The 27827-nt window shown below is 30.4% G+C and overlaps 1 protein-coding gene across 1 annotated transcript in view; it reads left to right on the forward strand.

Moving 5' to 3' along the window:
* Positions 1 to 26846, forward strand: part of LOC113509607 (uncharacterized) — a 44453-nt gene extending 17607 nt beyond the window's left edge. Inside the window, exons 2-5 of the mRNA XM_026892968.3 lie at positions 10788 to 10914; positions 20086 to 20231; positions 22694 to 22835; positions 24076 to 26846. Of these exons, the coding sequence (XP_026748769.1) occupies positions 10788 to 10914; positions 20086 to 20231; positions 22694 to 22835; positions 24076 to 24292 (632 nt within the window). The 3' untranslated portion in view covers positions 24293 to 26846. The remainder of the gene's footprint in view (positions 1 to 10787; positions 10915 to 20085; positions 20232 to 22693; positions 22836 to 24075) is intronic.
* The last annotated feature ends 981 nt before the right edge of the window (positions 26847 to 27827 follow it).

Consider the following 27827-nt stretch of genomic DNA (forward strand, 5'->3'; position numbering starts at 1 on the left):
TCATTCTGACTAACTGATCTATCAACATTTGGAGGATTAGAAACTTACTGATTAATAATATCAGTTAATTTCGTGACAAAGGGATCCACTAACAAAGGATTGCTCGATATTCCCACGGGAACGAGGATATAACAGGTTTCTAAGACGACGACATGTTTATAGCAGTGCCTACAGCAAGGCATATTAATTATTCTACATATATATATAAAAAGGGTAGAGCGACCCCTCCCCCCTTCCCCACTAGATGGAGTAACGATCTGAAATGCATTGTAGGGAGTCAGTGGATGCAAGTGGCTCAGGAACGTTGCTTATGGCAGTTTATGAGGGAGGCTTATTTCCAATAGTGGACGTAGATAATGACAAAAAATATGATGATAATGATACATATATATGTTGTCCGTCTGCTACAAGCGGATCCGGTCCGGATGCGTTATTTGAATAAATGATTGTAATTTTAAAAATAACCATTTTTCATTAATAGTGATAATGAAAATGAATAAGGAAATTTCGGGATTTTTCCTTTTTTTTTTTTTTTCTTTGAAGTTACAGTATGAGTTACAGTCACAGTTTCGACAATAGATGTTACAGTTGCATTCGTCTTGACGAAGATAATACTGTCCACTGAACGAATAATTTAAATAAAACACGAATATTAAATGTAAGTTATACCTAACTTCATTCCAATTTATATTTATTTATTTTTAGTTTAAAATGAACTTAGTCGAGATTGTGCCAACTATATATCTTTAAATTGTTACGCCACAGGACAAATTAGCTTTGACTTGATTTATTGAACGTAACCCTGTTTAACAATTAAATAAATAAATGGAATTGAATGTCTAAACAAACTGACAAATTCACTGAGCTGGTGACAAATAATCTTACTCGTGTAATATGTAGTTATAACTCGATGTCATCGGCCGGCAAATTCGAGCCAAAGTCATCTTTAATTCAGCCAACTTAGCCAAATTAATACTTCGACCTTCGGTAAACGTGACTAAGCTATTATAGTCGGCTATTGTCTGTCACGTAGTGAAAAGCTACCATTACTCTTTTCTATCTTGAATATTTTTTATTTGTATAAAATATTCTATAGTAACACCACGTTGCGATATGATTGATTATATAGATAAGGTTGGAAGGATTAAAGCTAAATTGAAGTGGGACAGGGCCGGTCATATGTCTATGGAAAGATAGACGAAACTCGTCACGATCTGAACACCAAACGATGGATACAGGCATCGCGGTAGACCAAAGTCTAGACGGCTTTATGATTTAGAAATACCCGCAGGAAGAACATAGCTCGAACAAACTCTAGACAGATGTGAAGACATAAGTCTGAGGCTTTTGCCTGGCAGTATATATAACGTTATTATTTGGTTTTCTTTTAAGTTTTTCTTTTTTTTTGCATTGCTGCTTTATGCTTTTTCTTAATTTCTATTTTTAAATTTTCCAGTTCATGAAAGCATGATAGCGACTCACTATATTTCTACTCCGTTACCAAACAGAAGCCCGAACATTAGAAAGTTTTTAAATTAATAACACCTTACTGCACTTAGCTGGTAAGTGTTGCTTTATTTTGATTATTAATGAGTAGTAATTATTCATACCTAACCCCTTCATCTGGCTTTTAATTATATAATTAATTTAACTTAAGCGGAAACAGGCTAATTCGTTTCAAACACCATTCTAGCAATGTCAAAAAGTTTAAAAAAAACCAACAAATTAAAATAAGAAACTTATAACCGTGTTAGGGCAAAAAAATCTATTTGCTACAAAGTAATAAATCAAACAATAGTAATATTGCGAATATTTGCGAAATTCCGATCAAAGGGTCATAAAAGTATTATTGCCATCATAACATTCTTTAGAAGTTTCCATATTGTTCAATATTATGTACTTACATGTTTATATTTATCTTGAGTGCAGTGTGTTATTGAATTTCACTTTCTTTTCTGATTTTCTTGCTCATTTTGACGATACTTTTATATTAGATATCTTCGCTAATTTTGAACCGACATTGAAATTATTTTTTTAATTAATGGAGTGATAATATTTATATATATACAGACATATACGGTTTATTATTTTTTATTTGATTTGTTATAATTGTAGTTTAGGACATAAAACAAGAGTATACTAATCAATATTATAAATGTGAAAGAGAGATTTATTTAACGGTTAAACTGATAGTCACGTAATACCTTTTTGGGATGGAAAACGTAGGTTACTTTTATCCTAGATAGTCAATATGTTCCAATTATACGGACGAAGTTGCTGGTAAAAATTAGTACAGTATATTTGTAGTTACTCGAGACATGATCAATCTACATACCTAGTCTGATTAAAATTTGTTCAACTGTTTATTCGTAATTGAGTGACAAATATTCAAATCTTTATGAATATTTTTACCATACAAGGAATTATAAATGTGGAAGACATTTATATTTCCTTGCATGGTAAAAATATTGACAAAGATAACGAATGAAATTTTCGCAAAGAAATAGAGGTCTATATATAGGGAAAATAAATTACTAAGAAATATGAGTATCTGAGTGAAGTAATGCAAAGATTTAATAGAATAATAAATGATTCATAAATAGCAAATTTCTTATACTTAGTAGGTACTTTTATTTTCTTTGAAGTAAAAGAAATTTTTGGAGGCATAGCATTAATTAAAAGTATATATAACTCTACAGTATTTGAAGTCTACCTTTGTAGTCTACAATTTTATCTTTAGTAACACTTTTTTTATTATTTATTTGTAAAGCCTAACTTATGATAATCATCGCTGGGCATAAACAGTATCAGAGTAACAACAGAATACGAATTCCGGAGTGATTTTCATCATCATCATAATATAGTCTTAATTGTCTACTGATGAACATAAGCTTTCTCCTCGGAGGTTTTGCCCGTAGTTACCACGCTTGACAGGCGAATTAGCAACCCTAGTTAAGCTTTGGTGATGATTTAAGACGGACACTGCTGCCCAATCCTCCTATGACATCAACGGGAAAGAAAGGGGTAGCTATTCTATGTTGTAGGTATTCTATGCTGGGATCACACGGCGTGACTTTAAAAGATCGAAACAAAAATGAGAGAAATATGTATATAGTTGACGGTACAAGTTGTCTGCTGCACTACCTATGCAGTTAATAACTTTCTAAATAATTATTCTTTCAAATGTATATAATTGATTAAAAAAAAATATAATTCTTCACACTTGACGTGCTGGTGTTAGGTGTGCTACTAGTACTTTAAGTATATTTGGTAATTGCTATAATTCTTTTTAACATGTTGTTTGGTTTTAATTAGAGGTATAATACAATATTAGTATTACCTACATGCTGAAATCAAAAACATTACCATCTTCGTCCTTATACAAGTGAAACTTTTCTTTTTTTTATACAAACATATGTAAAAAAACAATAAAAAAATGTTGAGCTTCCCAAATTTACGAAAATGACGCATCCAAATGCCAAGTTATAAAGCTCAACATTTGTTATAATTTTTCGAGTCATGTTTCTTTGTAATGATTTTGACTTCATCTTATATACGATCAACCATCATCTACGTTAGTAACTAACATAAAGAACATTACATGTATAAGTCATCATATAACAGCTTTTAACCGCCCATTGCTGACCATAAACCTCCCTCCCCCTTAGGGGGTTGCTACGCTTGGCAGAAGAATTGGCAACCGCAGTTAGACTTTGGAGACGTTTTAAGAGGGACGCTGTTGCCCATCCCTCGTCATCTTTTAGTTGCTTCCTACGACACCCATGGGGAAGAAATAGGTGATCAATGCCGCGATCACAAGGCCACATATAAGCTATTATTTGAGACTAATAGAGAGCTTAAGTATGTACATTTTCTTGATTGTTTCAGAATACATTTTAATTTTCTTAGTTTAATAGCTATATTGAATTTTGATCTAAATTACTTAAATCTAAATTATAAATTATTATTACTATACATATACTATATACATTAAAGAACTAAAATTAAATTAATCATAATATATTCATATACTATTAACATTATAGGATGTACTGTAATGCATCCCTCATGCGTTGCCATTCCTGAGGACATGGAATTATGCCACCGTAGCCTATAATATTTTTTAGACTTTATTTCATACAATAAATTAATTATTTAAGAGCTACTGACACAATATATTACTTGAATAAATACCTTTAGTATTACATTTCGATGTTACAAAGAATTAAGCAAATTCTTTTCAGCTTTGAAATGTGCCACGTTGTAAAGGTGAATTTTAACAATAGATTTCCTTCTTATACTCGCTTTCGTACATTACAATCAGAATTATGTGACGCGAGGAAATCTTATAATTATGTAGCTTGAATAAATGTCTTTGTAACTATAATTAAACATGTATACAGGGCGAGTGTGCCTGCCTAGGTAGATAAGCTGAATTCTATTATGGTTTAGGTACAGTTTCATTTAATTACTTTTTATTTATACAAAAATATTTTCTTTAATATCTTCTGCTATATAAGTACATAAGTAATACTTAGTAGTATGCCTTAGTAATTTTATTAATCGATATGGTATATTACTATACATGGCACTTTATATAAATTTAATACCCAACCAAGCTAATTTAAGAAATGAACTTTTAACGAACTATTATTTATTATAACTGACTCTTAAGTAGGAGAGTAGAGACTCTTAAACACATTATTCCCTCTACATGTCAATCTACTCAATTCTTTTATTGACGTATGTATAGTTTATTTTTAAAAGTTCGAGTAACTACCATACTCGTCTTGAAGAAGACTTCTGGATGTGGTAGAGACAATTATCGGAAACGACAAACACCGTAAGTTGATTAAATTCCCGTTTATTAAATTAGTATATCGCTTATTTGTTAAAAGAGACGTATATACATGTACTATATATCAGCGACAGAAATCATATGTAATAACATTTTTAACTTGAGACAAAGTCGATCGTATTCATTTAATGTTTATATTTTATAGGCTAAAAACGATAAACGAACCTCTTTCACCTTTTTTTGACGACATTATTTACGAGATTTTGGCTTTAATAAACGTTATAGAAAATAGATAAACTATTTAATACTTTTTTTAGATAAGAGTCTTAACCAGTATTGTGATTAGGTTTTTAATCCAAATATTCTCAAGTAATAGATTATTAATTGTAATGATTTTTATGAATAAATAAGAATAAAAAAAAACCCACATTGAAATTAGTCCATTCATTTAGGCCTTATTGCATTGGGATTTAAGATACTGTGACGTCTTAATTTGTTTTGTTCGTGCATTCTACATGAACAAAATAAGTAAATAGATATTTATAATGCACATTCATTAACTACTCGTTAAATGATGCTAGTTGATAAATGCCTCTAACTACCTCATTCAGAGGTTATAGTCAACAATTTTTTTATTGCCTCCTAAATAGCTCTAATATATTTTTTATACATAAAATAAAGTGCTTTCAAGGAAATTAATCGCAATTACCTATTCCATGACCTTACAAAATCTAATTAATGAAATCGTAAAGTGGAAGTAAATAATATGGTCTGTTAACCAAAGCTTAGACACATGTACTGAATAGCTACTGTGTAAAAGAAACTTTTTTAATAAAGCCTTCTACGTAAGTTTGGCTATCTACACGATACTTCTACACAATTAATTATAGAGATAGCTACATACTGAAACATATGCAGACAGTTTTATAAAGCTGATAACATTGTTATTTATCATTTAAGTTTTTAATTATAATGGGCATTGGAAACATTTCAATATTTGGTAGTTTACTTAGTGATTATTTGACGAATGGTTTAATAAAAGCAACGATTTTCTATAAAAACTTGACATTATCTGCATTTTTTCCATTTAACCGGGATATATCGATTATCTAAATGTAAGAAGTATCTTGTACTTTTCTCCATTTCAAAAATTATGCCAAACATCATTATGGTTAAGAGATTAAGGTGCTAAAAGGTAAGAAAAATCACATTTATAAAATAATATTGTATATGATCATTATAAAAAGCCGCAATTAATTTGAGTATAAAATACTAATTCACGAAAAATATTATTAAAGAATTAAATATTATATTGTATCTACTCGGAAATTCTTACTAGGATTATCGATAGCCGTAAATCACAGAGTTATCATTACACAGGTTGCTAATCAATTAAAATTAGTCAGTCTAAAATCATCGTGGATTAGTAATAGCTATCAGATGCTTTATTGTAGAAATGCCAGGTGTAGTGGCTGTAAATCGAAATGTGAAACGGATGTCTAATAAAACGAAAGCTAAAATGATAAAAGCACAAACTCCAACGTGGCGTGGAAGATATCAGTTTATATGATATGAGTACAGTAATTACTTGAATATATATTTAATTTTTTTTTAAAAAAATTAAAATGAAATGAATGTTTTAAATTATCAATTAATTACAAATTAATAATCATTAAACAGTTTTAAAATTATTAATGAAGGCCATGTAATACTACGTTTGGCACCTGTTTAATTGCCGTAAGCGATGTAGACATACAAATATATTTAAATTAAAAAAAAAATCTTTAATGATTTTATTATAATAAAGGCGAAAAATACAATTATGATACAATTAAATATTATTTAAATTATATAATAATAAATTTCAATTAATAAAAAATACTGAATATTTAGTTAAATAAACATAAACCAGTTGTGTTATAATATATAGACGAAAATATTATAAGTCAATTTTTATTTTCGTACTACATTCTGTATGAGTAGTTAGTTTTTCAGACTGTGTTAATGTTATTATAAGTATATTTGCTATTCAGTTCATGAATACAATCATCAAGTTTCATATTGGTCTTATACCCTTTTCCACTAACCCTGTGTAATATATATGGTATATCTAAAAAGAGTTTTCTTCCATAATATCTAAATGGCAAAATAAGACAGAAACAATGCTGATTATCATAAAGTATTACAGTGGGGTATACTTATAGTAGCCGTGGGTAGGTAGACCGGCTGAATGCTTTTGACCTGAACTAGTAAATAATAGCTTCAAGCTTCGCTTCGTCCCTTTGTAATTTTATTTAGACCCGAAATATTTACATATTGGCCGGGACTAGTAATATATCTGTATCTATATGAAAATATATTTAATTTAATAAGAAAAATGCGTGTTAATACGGTTTTAAGATGTCGTCCTCTCTTTCAAATAAGGTTAAGCCTTTACCGATCGGGTGTGATAAATATCGTTCCATATACAAAAGATAAATAGATTAATAACTCTAAAAAGTGTGAAAGTGCAAGCTAGTCCTATATCTAAGCGCGTAACTTGTATAAGACAACTAATATATACATAAATATAGATAATATATAAATAAACACACACACACACATACGTTTGTTGAAAACAAGTTATTGTCTAACATTTTCATGAATGTTTAATTTTTTAAAGTATAATAACCTTCCTTATAAATAAAAATTTTTGTTTCATCATATTAACTATTTACCTACGGCAGAAACTATTAGGATTATTTTTTATATATAGATTGCTAACGGAATTAACATAAGCCGGTACGCTGTTAACAGCTTCTTTAATTTAGTTACGAGCTTATTTCATAATGTCAGACAACCTTTCACATTTAAAGAGTAACAACATTGTAGTGAGGATAATCAAGCAATATAATATTATAACACGAAGTTGTGGGCCGTCGCAATACAAGTTTAAATCCTTCAGTTAGATTAGCTATTCAGAAAAACATTAACGCCTCGTGAATGGGCCTACTCCAGTCTCGAACCTATGTGATATAAGGTTGATTGCTATCCTACATAATAAAGAGGCTCATCATCGTTCCTTGGAGCTATTTAAAGGAAATTTGCTGAAATAACTTGCTTAATGCTTCAGATAAGACGGTAAACAGTTTTAGAGCCTTAAGAATTCAGATTTTGTATTTTTTCATTATATATATATATATTAAATATATATATTAAATAGCATGGAGTTACAGGAATTCTTTTTTAAAGTATATAGTTTTATTGGAGTACTTAGGGTTTATTTCATTATGGTTCAAGTAGGATTTGGTGGTCAAGCAAGGTGCGCAAGCGGCTTATTTCACCAACATCGAAAGAATTGCAGGTGTGTTGCCGGCCTTTTAAAAAGGACTATGCTCTTTTCGTGAAAGTTACGAAGTCGTTTCGATTTGTAATTACTGCTACTGAAAGTTGATTCCAAAGTGAAGAAAGTGCCTTGATAATATATGGTGGGCTGTTGCATGTTATATATACCTAGCTATGTAAAATTGAACTTTGGTGTTGTGTTCTCAATCAAAGGTAATATGAAGATAGCTGTTGGTATAATTTTATCTGTATATATATTTATAGTTAATAGACTTTGACAGCATCTGACTGATTACCATCAAAGTTGGCATATAACACGTATATACAAGTAATACTTTCTTTACGGGAAAGTTGCAGACCACTTTGTTATAGCTCATCACTTGAGAACATTGCAACATATCGACTTTTGTGAAATGTATATATAGGTGTACATACCTACAGTGGTAAATTATACAGACAAGACGTCTATCTGTATAGTTTTTTTTCTAAAGTAATATAAAAATAATAAAAGATCCATTAAATTCTTTTTATACTTTAAAAATACCTAGCTTCGTTTTTGATCAAATGTATTGTAATGCAGGGTCTATACCCTGACTAATACATTCGCGAATCCTAAATATTAGTTCGGACAATTAATAAATCTCAGAATAACTGGATAAATAGAATTCAAACCCGCATCAAAAGGAGGTTGAAAAACTTTATCCGATGGCATCCATTCCGTTATGTGACTGTGTGTGCAATCACATCGGAAAGCCTACATGCGGGATCTAATCCTACTGAATCGAGCTGATCATTTTAAAGTCTTGCGGTGCTAATTTTCGAAATTTATTTCGGGAAATTACGAAATCCTATTATTGTGTTTTTAATAGCAATTAAAAATTTTCAGATTTTATGGTATCTGTATACAACTACATAGATTTTTCTAATTTAATTTGCGATTAATTAAATTCACCGAATTTTTTTTAATATGTTTAAAGTTGAAAAAAAATCCCAATGAGTGGGTGCAATCAACGCTATTTGTTTTAAATCATTTCATTCTATTCCATCTTTATTCTTTTATGTTTTACAATGAAAAGTTATGAATATAAAATTAATTTTAAAATGTTGAAAATTTAAGGCAAAATCTTTCTAAATACCATATTTTTAGATCACCAGTTACTACTTTAAGCTACCTGTTATATTTTATCCGTATATAATGTAATATATTAAATATATAATCTAATAAATTTTTTACAATATTTTTGTATTCTAATTTTTTTTTTCTTTTAAGTAACAGAAATTGTTTGAGAATTAGTATTTTATGTAAAAGATTTTTATCTCATACTATTAAGAGAATTTATATTGCAAGACCTGAATAAATATTTAAACAATTTAATTATTTCTTATGAAAAATATTAAAACATTTTCAGGTTGTAATAGACTTGTGGTACTTTCTTGTTCTATAATAAACATTTTAGAAATATATAAGATCACTTTTTGAATAATCATTTACAATTTATATAAAAATTCTTTTTAATTCCTTATTTAGCAAACTTCAATATTAATACGTCTGAAATGAAAATTGCTTAAGTAGGTATCAATAAATATTCCAATAAAGTTACTTAGGTATCAATATTAGGTCTTATAATTAGCTTTCTTATTTATACCACGCAGTATCTTTATTAATTAGAGTAATTTATAATTTAACGATAATAATTGTTATGAAAAAAACTTTATTATTTATCTTTTAAATATACCTATAAAGTACTCGTAATTACTTAACAAAAACCTCCAAATTAAGGTTTTATTTTTAGTATATTACAATTATATCTTTTTATCTTTAGGGCAGACAGAGGCCACAGATAGCCACTCATTTTCATTCTTATATATTGTAGGTATCCATAGCTAAAGAAGCTATATTACTCAATATTACTACTAAGTCAAAATAACATTATTTAAGGCATATTGACAATCTTTCTATTTGAGCAGTCTCTGAGTTGACTATATACAGGGGGCATACAGCGCAGCGTTCTGCGTGTCAATACAGTTTTCAGAATATTGTTACGGTTGCCACATTTCTGTAGTGCAGCCACAATGTTTGCTGAAGTATCTGCAACTGACTTCTATGCAATCAAGTGCAAACGACTCCTGTTACGTGTACATCGACTGCGTAGTAGCTGTAACAACGTCCTGAAAACTTTATGCAATAAATATGACAGCCCTAAGCATTTATTTTAGATCTTTTTATTAAATCTACTAAATATCTGCAAAATATTTTGTTACATTTAATTAATTCTTTTCATATTTTGTTTTAAAGTTAACTAATAACTGATTAAATAAAGAACAGATAAATAAACATGTGTACTATATACTATGGCATATATTTGTGCAATGTAATATACCCTTTATACCCCAATGTATTATAATTATGGTCACTCTGTGTCGCTAAAATGTTCTACGATGCGTAGCAACTTACCGTCAACGAAATCCTTGCAATTTTAACTTCGCGCGGATACAAAAAGTTTGTCTCGTAGCATATGTCGAATATTTGTACACACCGGTCGCAATAATGCGAACCGTTACCGAATCACATATACAGCCGCAATATAAGCGTTGCATATCTAACACACATTCACTACGACATTATAGAATGTTTCACTTCAGAATTGCAAATCACGTGTCGCAGGTGGTGGAGGCGCCCAGCTCAGCGATGAAAATTGTGATGCTGGGGAATTGAAGGTGTGCGTCGAGTTAATTCCACGGACACCTGTCGGCCTGCCGAAGACCAAGGAAGAGCTTGACTTACATTGCACGTTAGTATTTATTGTGTACCAGGAATCTCTCCCTTTCCATTCAAATACTTAATTATATGTAAAATTAGTGACTTGCTCCGACTTAGCACAGTATTTAATAAATAAAATACGACCCATGTTCTCGCTGACAATATTGATTTCCGTAGGTGAAACAATTTATAAAATATGTTAAATATGTTTTGAGTGAATAAACTCAAACAATACTTAACTGATTGTTACAAACAAAAAAGTCAAATCTTTATTATTATTATTTTATTTACTGGAATGGAAATACTCATAGGTTCGTACGTTACTGTAATTTATACGTTGGTCTTAATTTAATGAATTTTGATGAATTACGGTGATTATTATCCTAAAGGACCAAAGTATTCATACCTATCACAGCAATGAAACCTTCCATGAAAAATTATTCAACCTACGTAGGCATAAATTCAGCTAATCATGGTATATTTGAAGGAATGATTAGTTAGTTTATATTTTACTATATATTTTTCTTATTTACCAACGTTTTTTCTTCATCGTCAGGTACAGCAGTAAATATAAGATTACCATAACATACCGTATTAGCCTATAACCGTCTTCTCTGAACATAGACTGAACATAGACCGTTGGGGGGCTTTATCAGTAGTTGCTATGCTTGGCAGGCGGATTGGCAAACGCAGTTAGGCTTTAGTGATATTTTAAGAGAGACTCTGCTGCCCATCCCTAGACCATTAAGGTCCCTTAGTCGCCTCTGTGACACCCACGGAAAATAAAAATGTGACCGATTTTATGCTGAGGCTACACGGCATATAAGCTTAATTGTAAATAGTTAAAATCTTATCCAAATTAGGTTCCAAAATTTTCATTTTTTATTTACATGTCGTAAACTCATCAAAAAATATCCATCAAATAAATAAAAAAAGGCTTTTGTTACTCAATGATATAAAGAAGACTGTCAGACTGGAATAATAAAGATGACAAATGAATAGGAAGAGTAAGGGCAAAAAAGTCTGAACAATAGAAACATGAACACTTTGTGACTGTAAGATATAATTTCGATTTCAATGCTTTATTATAAGTAAACGAAAAATGAAAGCCGATTTTAATAATTGTAAAAATCTAATGGATTTAAGTACCGATTCAAGAAACATATGTCTTTAGTTTGAACTGGATTGACCAAAGCTATATTACGAGTATATATTTCTATAATTATATCATAGATTTTTTTTGCCTTCATAGAGTTCCAGTCATATCAACCGATTAGTTATTTTATAGCATTTTATATGTGATTCTAAAGAATCACCAGAAAGATATACCAATCTAAAGACTGGTATCTCTTTTTTATGAATGATATATTTATGAACAGATTGAAATAAAACAAACACTGAATGCTAAATAAACGAAAGTTAAGCAAATGTAGCAGTTGTAGGCAATAAATATTCCTAAGTCATTGTTGGGACTGCGCGGCAGATATAACATAAAGAATTGATGTTTAATTTTAATAAATTGCACACGGCACTATTTCTTAATAATCAGGAAATCCTGGAAATCCAGTAGAAATGCCACAAGTATGACAGTTGTTTAACGATCTTCATACATCATCGCTCCAGCGTACGTCAATCAAAATGTCTTACCATGTTTGACTTTTTGTTGCCAATGATAAATTCTGAGTATTATGTAGTAATCCTGATTACAAAGAAAGATGATGACATTTGAATATATTTTAGTTTCGTACTGAGTTTAAAAATAAGAAAGATCTCAATTCTAAAATATTTTCCATGTATATATAGTATAACGAGATAGCCTCCCTAATTATGCATCAATTTTGGTAAGTTTTCTATACAATAATGTGGAATAAAATCTACTTATTCTTAATATACGTACATTGATTGAATTCAAGCATACATTTATTTCATCCATTTTTTTACGATTTTTATATTTAATATTTTCAAAATACAATTCTTATAGATAATTTTGTAGATAATGATTTCTATGGAGCTATATACAGGCATACAATTCCAAAGAATTATTACATCGACAGTGCACGAAGACTTAAGTATGCACGAGATAGTAAATAATAAGTTTGAACAAACCTATAATTGAATACACTTTTTATTCATACTCGTATTTCTGTATCTAGTTTGGCATTGTACTTTTATTTTAGTATAGATATAAACACATAGTTTAAATAATGATTCGATATACATAGAAGTCAGTAATTTTCCACATTTTGTTTTTAGAGGCATCACGTACAACTTTACTCATCGTGCCAGTCTAATATTCTCATAATGATGTCATATTTCAAATTTAAAAGGAACCAGTATAAATAAATATTATAAAAAAAAAAGTCTAAATGAACAAAGTTTTCGGCACAGATAGTCTGCTCTAATGTATTCATGGAATTTTGTAAAAGGAAAATTTAGGTGGCTTATAAACTTCTATGTGTGCCTACCTACGATGCAGGCAACAAGAGAAGTAACAACGCAGTAGTGTTCAAGCTTTTAGAAGTTTACAAGGCCCTTGTTTACTGCAACAACTTCACTGCATTATATTATTTAAAACCGCAACCAAAAGACGCTAGCTAGCTGTTATTATTAAATATAATTAATTAATATTAAATATTTAATCGTGAGTCAATTATGCAATTATACCTACTACATACATACTACCTACATTATCTACTCTTTGTAGAACAAAACAAAATAACTTGGCAACTTTTCTTCGTCGATTTTATAAGAAAAGAACGAATGATAAAAAATATTAGGTTTGGCGTTGATGCACAGAAAAGAATTTTAACTCCATTCTTCTAGCTGTAATTTATGACCTGAAGCAACTCATTTGGAATGGATTGTTTTTCTAATTTTAAATATAAAGAACCCAATTTCTTTCGAATAATATTAAGAAGAGATATTTTTTTTACAATCATAGTTCACAATAGTTGAACTGTTATGAACCTATAGTTATTATCTATTTTTTTTTTGCGACATAAAATGGCACACTATCTGACCAGCCATGTGAAGTAGTAACCACAGACACGAATATAGTATGATTAGTGTAATGAGTGTCACAGAATATTCTGTGACACTCATTGTACACTTACATCGTATGCCTTACCGTACCTATTATATGTAATTTCCCTGCCATGTCTCAACCTTCAATTCGAATACCATGCGCAACTGTATTATGGTAGAAAATTTAAATACCAGTGAAACAGAGGTACCTAAGTAGACAACTTTTGAACGAAGGCTCCTTTTGGTATTAATCTAGCGCGTAATAAATAATTATGATTAATATTTATTAGTAATGCTACGACTTTGTTCACGGCGGTCTGTTTTGTCTCTCGGAAATTATAGAATTATGGCGTCAAAAATCTATGAAGAGTTCCATAATTATAAGAAAGTAGTTTTTGGTAAAAATGTGTGTATGATTTGTAGTGTTTATATAGTTTAGCAGAATTTTTTCACTGATCTGAGTTGATCTGACAAGAAATTCACACATCATATATGTATATCATCATATAAGCCGTTAACTATTCATTGCTGAATATAGGTCTCCCCTTTTGGGGGGTTTACCAGTAGTTGCCATGCTTGGCAGGCAGATTGGCAACCGCTGTTAGGCTTTGGTGATGGTTTAAGAGAGACACTGCTGTCCATCTTACGAATATTAAATTCCCTTAATCGCCTCTTACGACATCCACAATAGTGGAAGGGATGTCACATTCTACACGGAACCACACAGCGGATAATATTATATATTTTACATATATGACCTGTGAATTTACCATATCCTCAATTTACGGTGCTTCATGAACTTCAATAACGAATATTATAATAATATAACATTATTTACAAGAAATAGAAATGTTCATAATCGACTACACTGTGTAACAGCGTACATGTCAGAATAGATTGATGTATGTGGAAGAGGCGGAAGAAATCTATTTGAATTGGAGTATTTCACATTCCATTATTTTTTCCTATCGTAATGGGAAACAGGTGCGACGTAGTTTTTCGTAAGAAAATATTTTTATTAATACGACGGACGACGCAACTATAGGACTTTCTACTATTTCTACCGCTTCCATATCATTCACGATTATATGCTGTCGATACATAATAAATAGATCATTAGTATTGACGAAACTGTACAAATATATTTTGCTCTATACATAAAGTGATTTTAATCGTAATAAAATTAATATGGTACTAATATAGAAGTAACCCTATTTATTTATTGATCTATTTAATAAAATTACTTTAATTGCTGTAAATGTTTTTTGTTACAAAAAGTATTTGCGTTTCATCTTGACATCATGCCATGTGATAATAAATATTGATTAGATTTAGGATGGAGTACCCAGAAAATATTTAATTATTATCGATTTGAAAAGTCCCAAGAGTTTTATTTCTCCGAAAACACAGATACGATAAAGGTATTCTGTTTCTCAGCAGTTCACATTAGAAATGAAGTGGTTCACCGCTTCGTGTTTTTGTGAAATTTTGAAATGCTAGACACAAATATTAATTGAGAATCTTTTTTTTTTTTAAGTCAGTTATTTTGTGTAATTAATGCTATTAAAAGATGTAGGTGGTTGTTAATCCTAACTGAATATTGTTGGACAAGAAAATTCTATAAGTAGATACTTAGCAATAAAATCGAGAGACTCTCTTGACTCATTACTTGTCCTTAAAACCCGTTTATGGTGTTCCAACTAAATATAATGAAGTGATCCTTAGACTACACCTACTTTGATCCTAAACAAGTTTGCAGCTCGATGAAGAATATTGTTTTCTATCTTTAGCGATTTCAAATACTTCGAAATAACGTTCAAGTAGAAGCGTTCTGTGTAAGATAGTTAATTGACCATTATCTTTCAATTAAGTAATTTATAATTCGATTTAATATTTAATTTTATACAATGAAATACTTTACATAATTTATTAATAAAATGTCTGCAATATACGTAGTTTATTCTTACTAATATTAAAAATGTGAAAGTGAGTTTGTTTGTTTATTTTATGAAATTTGGTATACACATACTATACTGGATTTTCTTTATACTGGATTAGAAACCTAAAAGAGGAAAGGAAAGGCGGACGATTAACTCCATGCATCAGATAACAGTAACACTAGGTGTCACGTTATATAGGGAGGTCAATGATATGGCCTGGAATAGAGTTGGCTGGAAGAAAATGCATGAATTATTTGCACCGATAAAAGGAAACTCTTATATGAAAATAAATGCGATAGAGACCTAATATTAGAACAAGTAGCGATTATATACTACATAGATAGTATGTATATAGTAGATACCGTAGATTTATATCTACGATAAGAACACTTCTAAAGATGCTATTTTAAACATATCAAAAGCAAAATCGCGAGTAACATATAGTCTATAGTTATACTTTCGAAAGTGAATATATCATATATTTTTATATTATTATACCATACAACACATTACTAGCAAAACTTTTACTCACATTTCAGTGAGCAGAGGCAAAGATCACGAAGAGCGCGAATGTTACCTAACATTTGCATGTGACACTTAACCTACGAAAAATAAATTATCATAGTATGCCTATATTGCATTAACGTTAATACAATTTATTATTTATAAATTATTATTTAAAGCTTTATGTAATTCCCCTATTTAATTTGTTCATTAACAATCAAATATATATATTGAAAAATTTTATATAGATTTAAAATGATCCTATCTAAGCAACTTTTCTTTGTACCCTCTAAAAATATGTGAGTATTTAATATACCTACCTACTTACAGTAAAATGTTCTATGAAACATGATTCGGTATACAAAAAGTACCTATTTCACGAGAAGCTTTGAGAAACCGCCCGGCATGAGAAATGATCTCCGGTAATAAATTATGACCACATACAGAATAATTTTACTTTATTATTCACGTAGCAAATCAAATTCAATTTAAATTTGTAATTCTTAAATAACTAATACATATAAAGATGAATTAGGTACCTACTATTTAAATGTGTTGTTCTTAATAAATTATTTAATACAAGCAAACAAAATTTTGGTAAGTGGTATGGTCGGCTTAAATATATTATACAGGGTGTCTCAAAAGAAAGGTGGCTTTTTTTTCGGTTATTGCGTGAACGCAACTATTCTGAGGGGCGCATGTCATTCGATAGTCTAGCTTCTGGGATTTAGTCGCTATGGAGCGTTGCTCGGGAGCGGACCGGGCGTTGTGCGTACGCGAGTTTTACAAAAACGGTAATTCATGAAGCTAATTTCCATTTCAATGGACATGTAAACAAACAAAATTGTCAATACTGGAGTGCAACTAATCCAAAACACAAACATCAGAAACCCCTACATTCGCCTAAAGCGACCGTATGGGCTGCAATGTCGGTGCAAGAGATTATCGGCCCTTACTTTTTTGAAGATGAAAGGGGACACACAGTTACAGTGAACTTGGTCCGTTATGTGGAGATGTTAGACAACTTCTTCGTGCCTGAACTGCGAAACTTTCCTGGTTATAACCAAGGAACATGATTCCAGCAGGACGGAACAACTTCACACACGTCCAACAGGTCTTTACCACGAGATTGTAAAATTTTTCCTGGCAAATTGATATTCAGGAGAGGTGACATAAATTAGCCTCTACGAAGTCTCGATTTAATTCCTATGGATTTTTTCCTGTGGGGTTATGTCAAATCAAAAGTTTACGCTAATAAACCGACTTCCCTGGCACAATTAAAAGAAAATATCCGTCATGAAATGGCAGCCATCACGGACAATACATGCCGAGCCGTCATAGGAAATTTTAGAGCACGATTAAATGAATGCCGTGAACGCAACGGTTTACACTTGGACGATATCATTTTCAAGAAATCAATTCACATAAAGTGTATTATAATATGTAATAAACACCTTGTTTAATTTTTTTATCGATTTTTTAAATGTGAACTTTCTTTTGAGTCACCTTGTATATTACACTTAATTACGATATAAAATTTGATACACGAGCGTTTATATCCCCTAAATAATTGTAAATCCCGATCATTGAGAACGTTGAGTATATTGTTCCTGTATTCGCTCAAAATGGTGTGTTCATATGTCGGTATATAATAAAAAAAAGCTTGTAATATTATATGCTCAGCCTTTGTAATGTTTAATATCCAAAGAAAAAAAAAGAAAAGAGGAATTTATAGAACTTCTGGTAATAATAATAGTAGTCAATCTTTGAGTATCGGCTATCGAACGTATACTAATGGTAGCGAAATTAAACAAAATATTTCTAATCAACTTCGATACCCTTACTGTTCCCTCCATTCTCTATTTTTGGGTAAAATAAAGATACTGAAATATACAATCTATTTATATGTTTAAATATATTTATTATACTTATATTTCTATCAATATGTATTTATAATTCTAAGAACTTTCTTCTCAATATTCTGTCAACACCTTTTTTTAGAAAATATTGATTGTATGAATATAAACCTCGTCTTCATTTCTATTTTATTACCTATTTTCATCACCTGACTGCACCATCTACTGAAGAATAAAATTACCTACCGTACATAATAGATGTAAAAATTGTATATACGACTTAATAGATAAACCATAAACATAAGTTTATGGTTACATAAGTATATTTAGAGGGCTGTAGTTGATTTAAACTCAAACAAGAAGTTATTAACTGAGCTTTGAGTTCTCTGAGATCTCTTGAGGTAACGTTAAACTTTTTAATAGGTAATTTATAGATTAATTGAACTCTGTGAGCCTAATGGCATCATCTTAATGGTTATTATGTTACTAATTAGTTTATTTTACATAAGTATTGAATATTCTTACTACATAATTTCTACTAGAATAATTTGAAAACATTTTATCCGTGATTCGTGAAAACAAAATGCATACAAAAGTTTGATCTTGTAACACAGTAGTATCTCCAACACCATTTTAATTATTATCTTAGTCTTTATTTATCAGTTAGTAATTGTACTGTACATTAAAACTATATTTTATGTCTACAACAATTCACTAAAGAAGGATATAACAATAACAAAAATATTAATGTTCAGCCAACTTAAAAAAAATGAGAAAGTTTTTTTATTTAGTTCTATTATTTTTATGCTGTTACCTCATAATTCCATCAGTTATACACCGATTTGTAAATTATTTTTTTATTTGAAAGGGTATACTTACAGATCAGTTCCATAATTTTTTTATCAAAATTAGTCCTGTAGTTTAATTCTGAAATCAAAATGATAAGTTTTGCCACAATAGAAAACGGTGTTTTTTTGTATAGTAGGAAATAATTTATATACATATATACGAGTATATATCAATATATTTACAATATATATTGATTAATTGACTGACTGACTCCTATATCAACGCATAGTCAAAACCGAAGAATTTTGAATATTGAAATTTTGACGATAGGTTCTTTATACAACAACGTAAGTGAACAATAAGAAAGGAATTTTTAAAATTCAACATTTAAGAAAGTAAAACGGGAGTTAAAAGTTTATAAAGAGTTTTCTCAATTTTAAAGTCAGACACGTGAAATTTTTAATTTAGGCTCTTAATTTAGAACAAAACAAAAATTAATATATTAATTGGATTTTGAAGAATTCACCCTTAGAGAGGTGAAATAAGAGAAGCTTTATGGGCTGTACGAAAGTTTTAGACTTCTGATTAGAAATTAATTAAATACTTGTCATCCTTTTTGAAAATACCGTTCTCCTAAGAAGGTAAAGAGGGTATGTATGTATATGAAAACAAATTTAATTATTACAAAGTTTATTTCAGATATTCGCTACTGAACCAGTAACAAATATTAATAATACATTATTACAATTAATTAACTTTTGACTTAATTTGAGAAAAATAAATTCTGAGTTTATGAATTGAGTATGTTCACTACATACATGTATGGTAAAGTTGGAAATAGCAATTCGAATGCGTGTATACGTGTGAAAGCATATGAAATGGGGGTTTGCAATATAACCAGATGCACTGCGGACAAAATCGTATGGTATCTGGTATAATTTATAAGACTAAGACGGAAAAGAGATTTAGGTAAGAAATCGAATATCACGTGCGTGCGTAGCCGCGGGCAAAAGTTAGTCTATTATATTACTTAAAAAAAATAGGTTTATTACATGTCAGTGGATTAAGCTTTAATTTTATTATACACAGGGCATATCAAACGGGTATGGCATGTATGGACGGATGGATTAAAAGGTGTTTGCCGACGGATGGACAGAAATTAGTGCAGCAGCAAATTGGGGGCGCTAGAGCACTCATGCGTTTCCTTTGTACCAACGAGACCGCCCTAAGAAGAGGTAATCTTGTTTTTTTTGTTAATTGGAATTTTAAACGAGTTAATGACCCACCTGACGGAAAACGGCAACTGTCATAGAATACACTGTGATATATATGATACTCATACATTACTAGTTTTTAGCACTAAGTTTTTCATTCCGAATATTTTATACTTAAAATAAACTAATTGTATATTGTCTATCAATTCTTGTTTCTACGAGGTTTGTCCGGAAAGTACGTATAAAAGTTTTTTAAAAATTTTATTTTACAATTATTCAGGTAAATCAATTTTATCCCCTTCAAAGTACTCCCCCTGTGACATAATGCACTTGTGCCAACGCCGTTTCCACTGTGAGAAGGCTCCTTGAAAGTCCTCTGGTTGTAGGTTTCTCAGCTGCCCCGTCGTAGCTTTTTTTATCTCATTTATGTCCCCCAAATGCCGCCCCCGAAGTACCAATTTGGTTTTTGGGAACAAGAAGAAGTCACACGGGGCCAAATCCGGCGAATAGGGGGGGTGTTCGGTCACCGTAATGGAATTTTTACTCAAAAACTCACGGACAACAAGAGAGGTGTGGGCAGGGGCATTGGCGTATATTTATTATTAATTAACTACTTTTTAATTAATAACTTGTACTATTATAATATTAAGGTAGGTACACACCTATTTTGAAGCCGTACGCCATCTAGCGATTATTATATTACAAAAACAATTTATGAACAAATTGGCTATTTTTAGTATAGCTGACTCCACTCAAAACCTTCACTTCAGAATTTTATTGTATTAAAAAAAAAACTTTCCCAACTCTACTCACTCTATTAATAATTCTCCAAATATTATCTCTAACCTTTGTATTCGAATGATATAATGACAATATTCCACTCATCCACTTTACATAACTACATACCTTTCCTTATAGGACCTAAACATCCTCATTTACCAATATTCACTTCTCTATATAATCCTCACTTTACGTGTCCCATTAGCGCAGCCCTCTCGACTTTGAGAGTTGTGCTCTACAAAAAAAAACAAAAATGTAAACAAATATTATATGTAGATAGTACTTAAGAATTTTTTATTGAAAATCACATTTAATGGCAACATTGTATAAATAATAGATAATGTTCTTTATATTAAAGTTGCAAGTTATTATTTTAGTAAAACAGATTCTATTGATGTTTGCTGAGTAAATACGCAAGTTAAGGATATTGACATTACAGCGTCTGGTTGTTTGGAAAACCGTACATGTCAGCAATCAATATAACGGTTATAGACAACATTTCAGTGCCTAATGGCGTAAATTGCCAACTCCACGCGTATCGCACATTATCAATAAAAAAAGTTATATCGTGTAATGCAAAACACATAGTGAACACAGATAACAGGTACCTGGGAGAAATAAAGGCTCTGGAGCCGACATAAGACTAGTAATGATGTTCATAACTCATACGACGAGTAATGAAAGTTAATGAAGGCATTTTTGGCCAGGTCAGTTGCATTTACCTCTTACAGGACACAAATAAGTAGTACAATATAAGGCAATAATAGAGGGTGTCCAAGCATTATTATTTATATTAAAAACGGGAAGGAAGAATATTAAGAAATTTTGATTTGATCCTATAATCATTCGTATATTATGTATAAATATACGAAATAAAAGTGTACAGCGACGATTCCTTAATTGAATTTCTATGTTGAATTATATTGAATACTAAATACGATATTCGTCACTTGTTGTTTGTAGCTGTCAAGTTTCAAAGAAGGATATTTGTTTTTACTTTGCATTAAAGTTTATTTACATGATTTTGGTAAATTATATTTCTAATTTGTATTAATTTTACAGTATCAAATATTTTGTTTTATTCTAGTCTACGCTTATTAAAATTACGTTCTTACATTTATTGAATTTAAAGTATATACTTTTCCTTAAGAATATCATCCTTCCGCTGTTCTATTGTTTTTTTTTACGGGTGAAAATGGTATGGTAACCCCGCCTGCGCTAACGGCATACGCTGGCGGAGCACCAGTAAAGGATGATAGATGAGAATGAAAACAAATCAGTTAGCCCATCATGATGAATTCATCAGGAATTAACCATGATAGTTTCTAGGGAGAACCGCGAAGAGGTCGACCTGGTTGGGTATATTGCTAGCAATAGGATTCTCAGTCTCCATCACTAACAATCCCTTTCCCCCCTATTCTATTGTTTACTGGAAGGCACTTGTTATCATCATCATATTATTTATTGTCCACTACTAAACATAGGCCAGAACAAAGGCCTATTGGAGGGTTTTGCCAGAAGTTGCCATGCTTGTCACGGGTTGGCAACCGTAGTTAGGCTTTGGTGATGTTTTATGTAGATTATACAAAAAATGTACTTAAGAATAGAAGACCTGATTCTTTCTAGCTACTATATAAGGAATTTGACATGGCAAATGGACTTACATGAACATTGTGTGTATATACCTAATGATTTTTACACAGAGTTTTTGAAAGAACCAGTGTGTTGGGGCCGAGTGTCACCGAGCTGGTCAAGGTGTGTCGACGAGTTACAAGGCGCTGTTCGAGAAATAAGTGAACAAGCACAGCAGCTCACTTACTTTAATAGAAACGCTGAACTATGCTGGTAAGTAAGCTGGTATTAATTTATAAGCCTTATATTCTTTATTTTTGTATATATATATATATATATATATATATATATATATATATATATATATATATAAACATTTTAAATAGATTATTTTAAAAAATGTTTAATTATTTTAAATTAATAGAGGTATAAAAAAAGAAACTTTAATATAACCTAGTATTTAATTTTGAAAACTTGTATATCAGTGTTCTTCGACTAAATTGCCACCACTAAAATGAATAAATGAAAAAAGAAATATACAATATTTAATTTACTATACATACCTACTTATTATAAATATCTTTAGATAACAATACATAATTCTCGAGCGGCTATTTGTTTCGCTATTTCTGTTTATGATATTATATAATAATGATTCTTTAAATTAATTGATAAAAATATTAGTATTATTTTGAATTACTATCATTTCTGTACGCCTGATTAAAAAAATAAAGTAGAACATTTTCCTTAATTCCTGATATATTTCTTTTCTTTTTAAATAGTTTTCCTTCTTCTTGTTTCGTGTATTTATAACGGGAGAACTTGTGACGTACAAACGCCACTGGATACTTTATGAAAGTGTCATTTAGAGAGCATTCACATTTATAACATAACATTAAATACGATATCAACGTAAAGAAAATAATAGTATTGCTGTATTAAATCGTGAGTTTGTTCCTATTGATTGTAGCGCGACACAAGTGGATTTTGTTCCGAAAAAAAAAAACATAACTTTTATTATAACATAATTAATATTCAAATTAAATTAATGTTTAGACTGAAAAGGGAAGAAATAGAAAGTGACGATATTAGATATATAACTACATAGGTTTAGGTATTAAAATTGTGCTAATTAATAATAATATTAATAATGTTGATTAGTTGTACAGATCATATGACAATGTAGTAATAGTTTACATATAACAATGCGTTATTGGATCTCTGAAATATTTTATATAGATATGTCCTACTAGTTACAACTGAATAAAAAATAACTTATATATAAATGTAAGTTGCATACCATCTACTCGTGTATACCAAATTTTATTTAAATGTTTGCATTTATAACATTAATAAAATCTTTACACATATTCGTTTTAATTGACATTTGTTGTTTTGGTGTGCAAAGATCAAACCTTTAAATATTAATTGATTGGTTTGGTCCTTTGAGACCAGCTAGGTCGTAGTATTATAAAATATAAGCTGCATTACTTATATAATTATCTCTTTACAGCGCAAGAGATGCATTTATGATGTGTGTGGCGCACGCGGGTCGTTCTTGTTCAAATTCAGCCAGTACTCTGCTCAAGCGTATGGCGTGGGTACTTGCACAAGACGTCGCAGCATGCAGTCAGCAGCCGAGAGCATACTGTGCCGCCTCATCTCCACCATTCGTAACTCCGATCCTAACGGCGTTATACGGTGTATTACTCTACCCACCACGTTTTTGAACATGTGATATTAGTATACATATATTATTACAAATAATTAAGTCTTTTCGTTTATACCTATGTGTAGATTTATCTGTACTTGTTGTTTTTGCGAACTGCGGCAATTACATTTTGACTAAATCAAATTACTTAAACAATGCCCCCTCTTCTAAACTGTGCATCTCCCAATAGATGCAAAGTAAGAATTAATCAGTTAATATTTTGCAGAAAGTGTAATGTCTGCTAATAATGTCGCCTCTTAATATAATTCTCTATTATTCTCTGACATATTGTTTCCTCCATAAGATTACAATAGTAAACTTATTTATTACAAATACAAACAATTGCATGAAATTATTACACAAAGGAAACAATGGGCGGCCTTATCGTTAAAGGAAACATATTCTTGACTATGAACTCTGAAAAATGATAACTAAATAATATAATACAAATATAACCGTTTACTTTGTTATATACGAGTAACATAAATGTCAAATTCATTATTAGTTTATGTGGGTGGTTTTGTTGCTGGAACTAAATAGTAAAATTAGATAAATATACTCAAGGGAAATGTAATTGTTTTATAGTACAATGATAGTTATCATATATTTTTTTACCGTAAGCCGTTATTTAAATATTACAACCATATTCCTAGTCAATATGGAACAAATAATATGAGCAAGAAGGGAAGAGGGGACAAGCTGAGAAAATATCCATAGCGGCAAAAGTGGGAGGTAGAGAAGGTTAAAATGTTTGACAAATATAATACCCGGAACGACAAAATTGCTAAATGGATCACTGGGTCCATTTAGCAATTTTGCCATGGGATCAGTATTTTATTTCATCTAAATGCACTTAAAGTGTTAAATTTATGTACGCAATGCTTTTATTAAAAAAATCTAAGAAAAATTAATATCTAATCGATAATCAATGTCTATACCTGTATCATTTAGTTTATAGATTTTTGGATTTACATAACCCAAGCCAATTATTTTGGACGAACAGACTACTAATTTCAATATGTTCTGACTTCCTACAATGCATTTAAAGTCGTCACTCTATCCTGTGGGAGGATGCCCTACACTGCGATTCCCCGTACGGAATCGCCACTCAAAAAGCTTTTGGTGTATTATAATAATAGTAATTTTTATAGTGTAATAATTGGATGATTATGAGACAAATAATAAATAGTGAGGCTATTTTATTTTAATATCATTGACAGTGCCGAGTATAATCAACTAAAAATAAATGTTTTTTTCCAGTAGTTGCAGTGCTATGCTGATAAAAAATTAAATATCTGTAATACACACTACAATAAATATCAACAAAGCAAAAACTTCAAAGATATTGTAAAAAAAGGTAGCATGAATATAATGACGATTTTTCTCTAAAGATATTATGATATCGCTTGGAGGAGGTTTCGTAATCTATAATGATGTCCAGTTTTATAAATAACTGACTTTACCTTTTTTCGTTTTCTTTTATTGTATCATTTACATATTTTTATTTCTGGAAAATTAATATTCTAATATTACTAAACATACAGTAATTAAACTCCCAACTATATTATTTAAAAAAAAATATTTTCTAGGATAATGTAAATATAGATATTAAATATAAAATTAAGACGCAGCTAATTTGAATCCATTCCTTTTATCCAAGTACTCAGATAATACTTACTAGTCCCACTTACTTACTGCGTGTAAAAAATAAATCCCATATAATAGTATATTCAATTCCAAATTCAAAGTAATTAAAATTCGTCCAAGTAATTAAAAAAAGGATTACAGCTTCAGTAGCTTAATAAAGAAATATTTAGGGTATATAAGAACTAGAACAGTAGTTTAAATTATTTGTAAGGTATTTCAAGTTATCCAATGTATAGAATAGTGTATTTACCATGGGCGATACAAAATATTGTGAAGTTGGCTAAAATAAAGATGTCTTTCAATATATTAATATATTTTTTACGGATTGTGATATTTTTTTACAATCGACCGGGTTTACTTGCGTATTGTTTAAAAAAATTCAAATTTTTTTTGCTGAGAGACACATTATACTCTATATTTTGAGCTTCCTGTGTCTTGCTTCCTGTATGTAAACCGTAGATACATAGTTGTCGTATTTATGTGAATAACATAAATCAATTAGTATATTGAACGCGTATATGAATTACAGTAAATCGAGGATCACGGTCAGATTCCTAAACAAAGCTACTAAATAAAATCTTGCTTAAAGAAGAAAAAGATTAAAAGATGTAATTTTGCCTTGAAGGACGTTGCTTACGTTATTTAAAAACTATGTTTAGATTGTGTTTAGATGTGGATTAGAATTAACGAATGGTTTGTAAAGTTTTTTGTAAAAGCCGCCAAACTATTTTCAGCGTAGTGTATATTAAGAATAACGTTGTAATTTATTAAAAGGCATTTATCGATCGATAAAAATATAAATTGTGACATGATTGTGACTGATTATAATAAAGACGAGTTGACAAGAGCTGATTTAAATTTTGGTAATTTGTAATACTGTTAATGTCGTAGATACTAAATTGTAAAAAAGGAAATAAATTAAATAAAAGTAAGAAAAGTGTTTTTTATTAGTTGATTGTTATTATCCATTTATAAAGCGTTTTGAATGAAAATTTTCATTTCAAGATACTACTCAACAAAATTATAATGTTGTTTTCTTTTGCAAACAGAAAATAAATTAATACAATATAACACTTGTTTATGACTATTTTGTTACACGACTAGTTCAAATCGATTTCCAAAATAAAAAAAGTTACTAGCATTGGTAAATAATAACCTTAGATTCAAATTTCTATGTAAAAGTTACACTTAAAACTAAATTTAAATAGTTTTTGTAGAACAAGGCATAGGTAGAGCCGAATATTTACTATAAATATATGTATTAAACACGATGGGTATATAGACATTACACTTTCATAAATTTTGTAAATATATATTTATTTCAACACATTAAACTAGGAACATCACATACATAGAAATTAGAACAAAATTTGAATAAATGTGTTGATTAGAAAATTATTTTTAGGATGTTTGAAATATATATATATACCTTACCTAAATAAAACTTATTGGGTAAAGTATGTAATTTCAGTCCGGATATCGTATTTCTTGAGAAATTTCCATTAAAGCTAAATTTAGATACCAAGAAATTATACGTAATCGAAAGTCAGTTTTATGATTATGAACGCGCGCGCGCGCACACTCACACACACGCAAGCACGCACGCACGCATGCACGCACGCACGCACGCACGCACGCACGCACGCACGCACGCACGCACGCACTCAAGCACGCACGCACTCAAGCACGCACGCTCGCACGCACACGCACGCGCGCACGCTCGCACACACACGCACACACACACACACGCACACGCACACACACGCACACACACACCCTCACGTACATACCCTCCTTTCTTCATGACTCTGGTAAATATTGAAATTTTTTATTATCATCATATCAGCCGTTAACTATGCACTGCTGAACATAGACTTCACCCATAAGGCGGGGGGGGGGGGGGGGGG

The sequence above is a fragment of the Galleria mellonella genome, unplaced genomic scaffold (assembly GCF_026898425.1).
Source record: "Galleria mellonella isolate WM207_F2 unplaced genomic scaffold, CSIRO_AGI_GalMel_v1 utg57, whole genome shotgun sequence".
In the NCBI taxonomy this organism is placed as follows: Eukaryota; Metazoa; Arthropoda; class Insecta; order Lepidoptera; family Pyralidae; genus Galleria; species Galleria mellonella.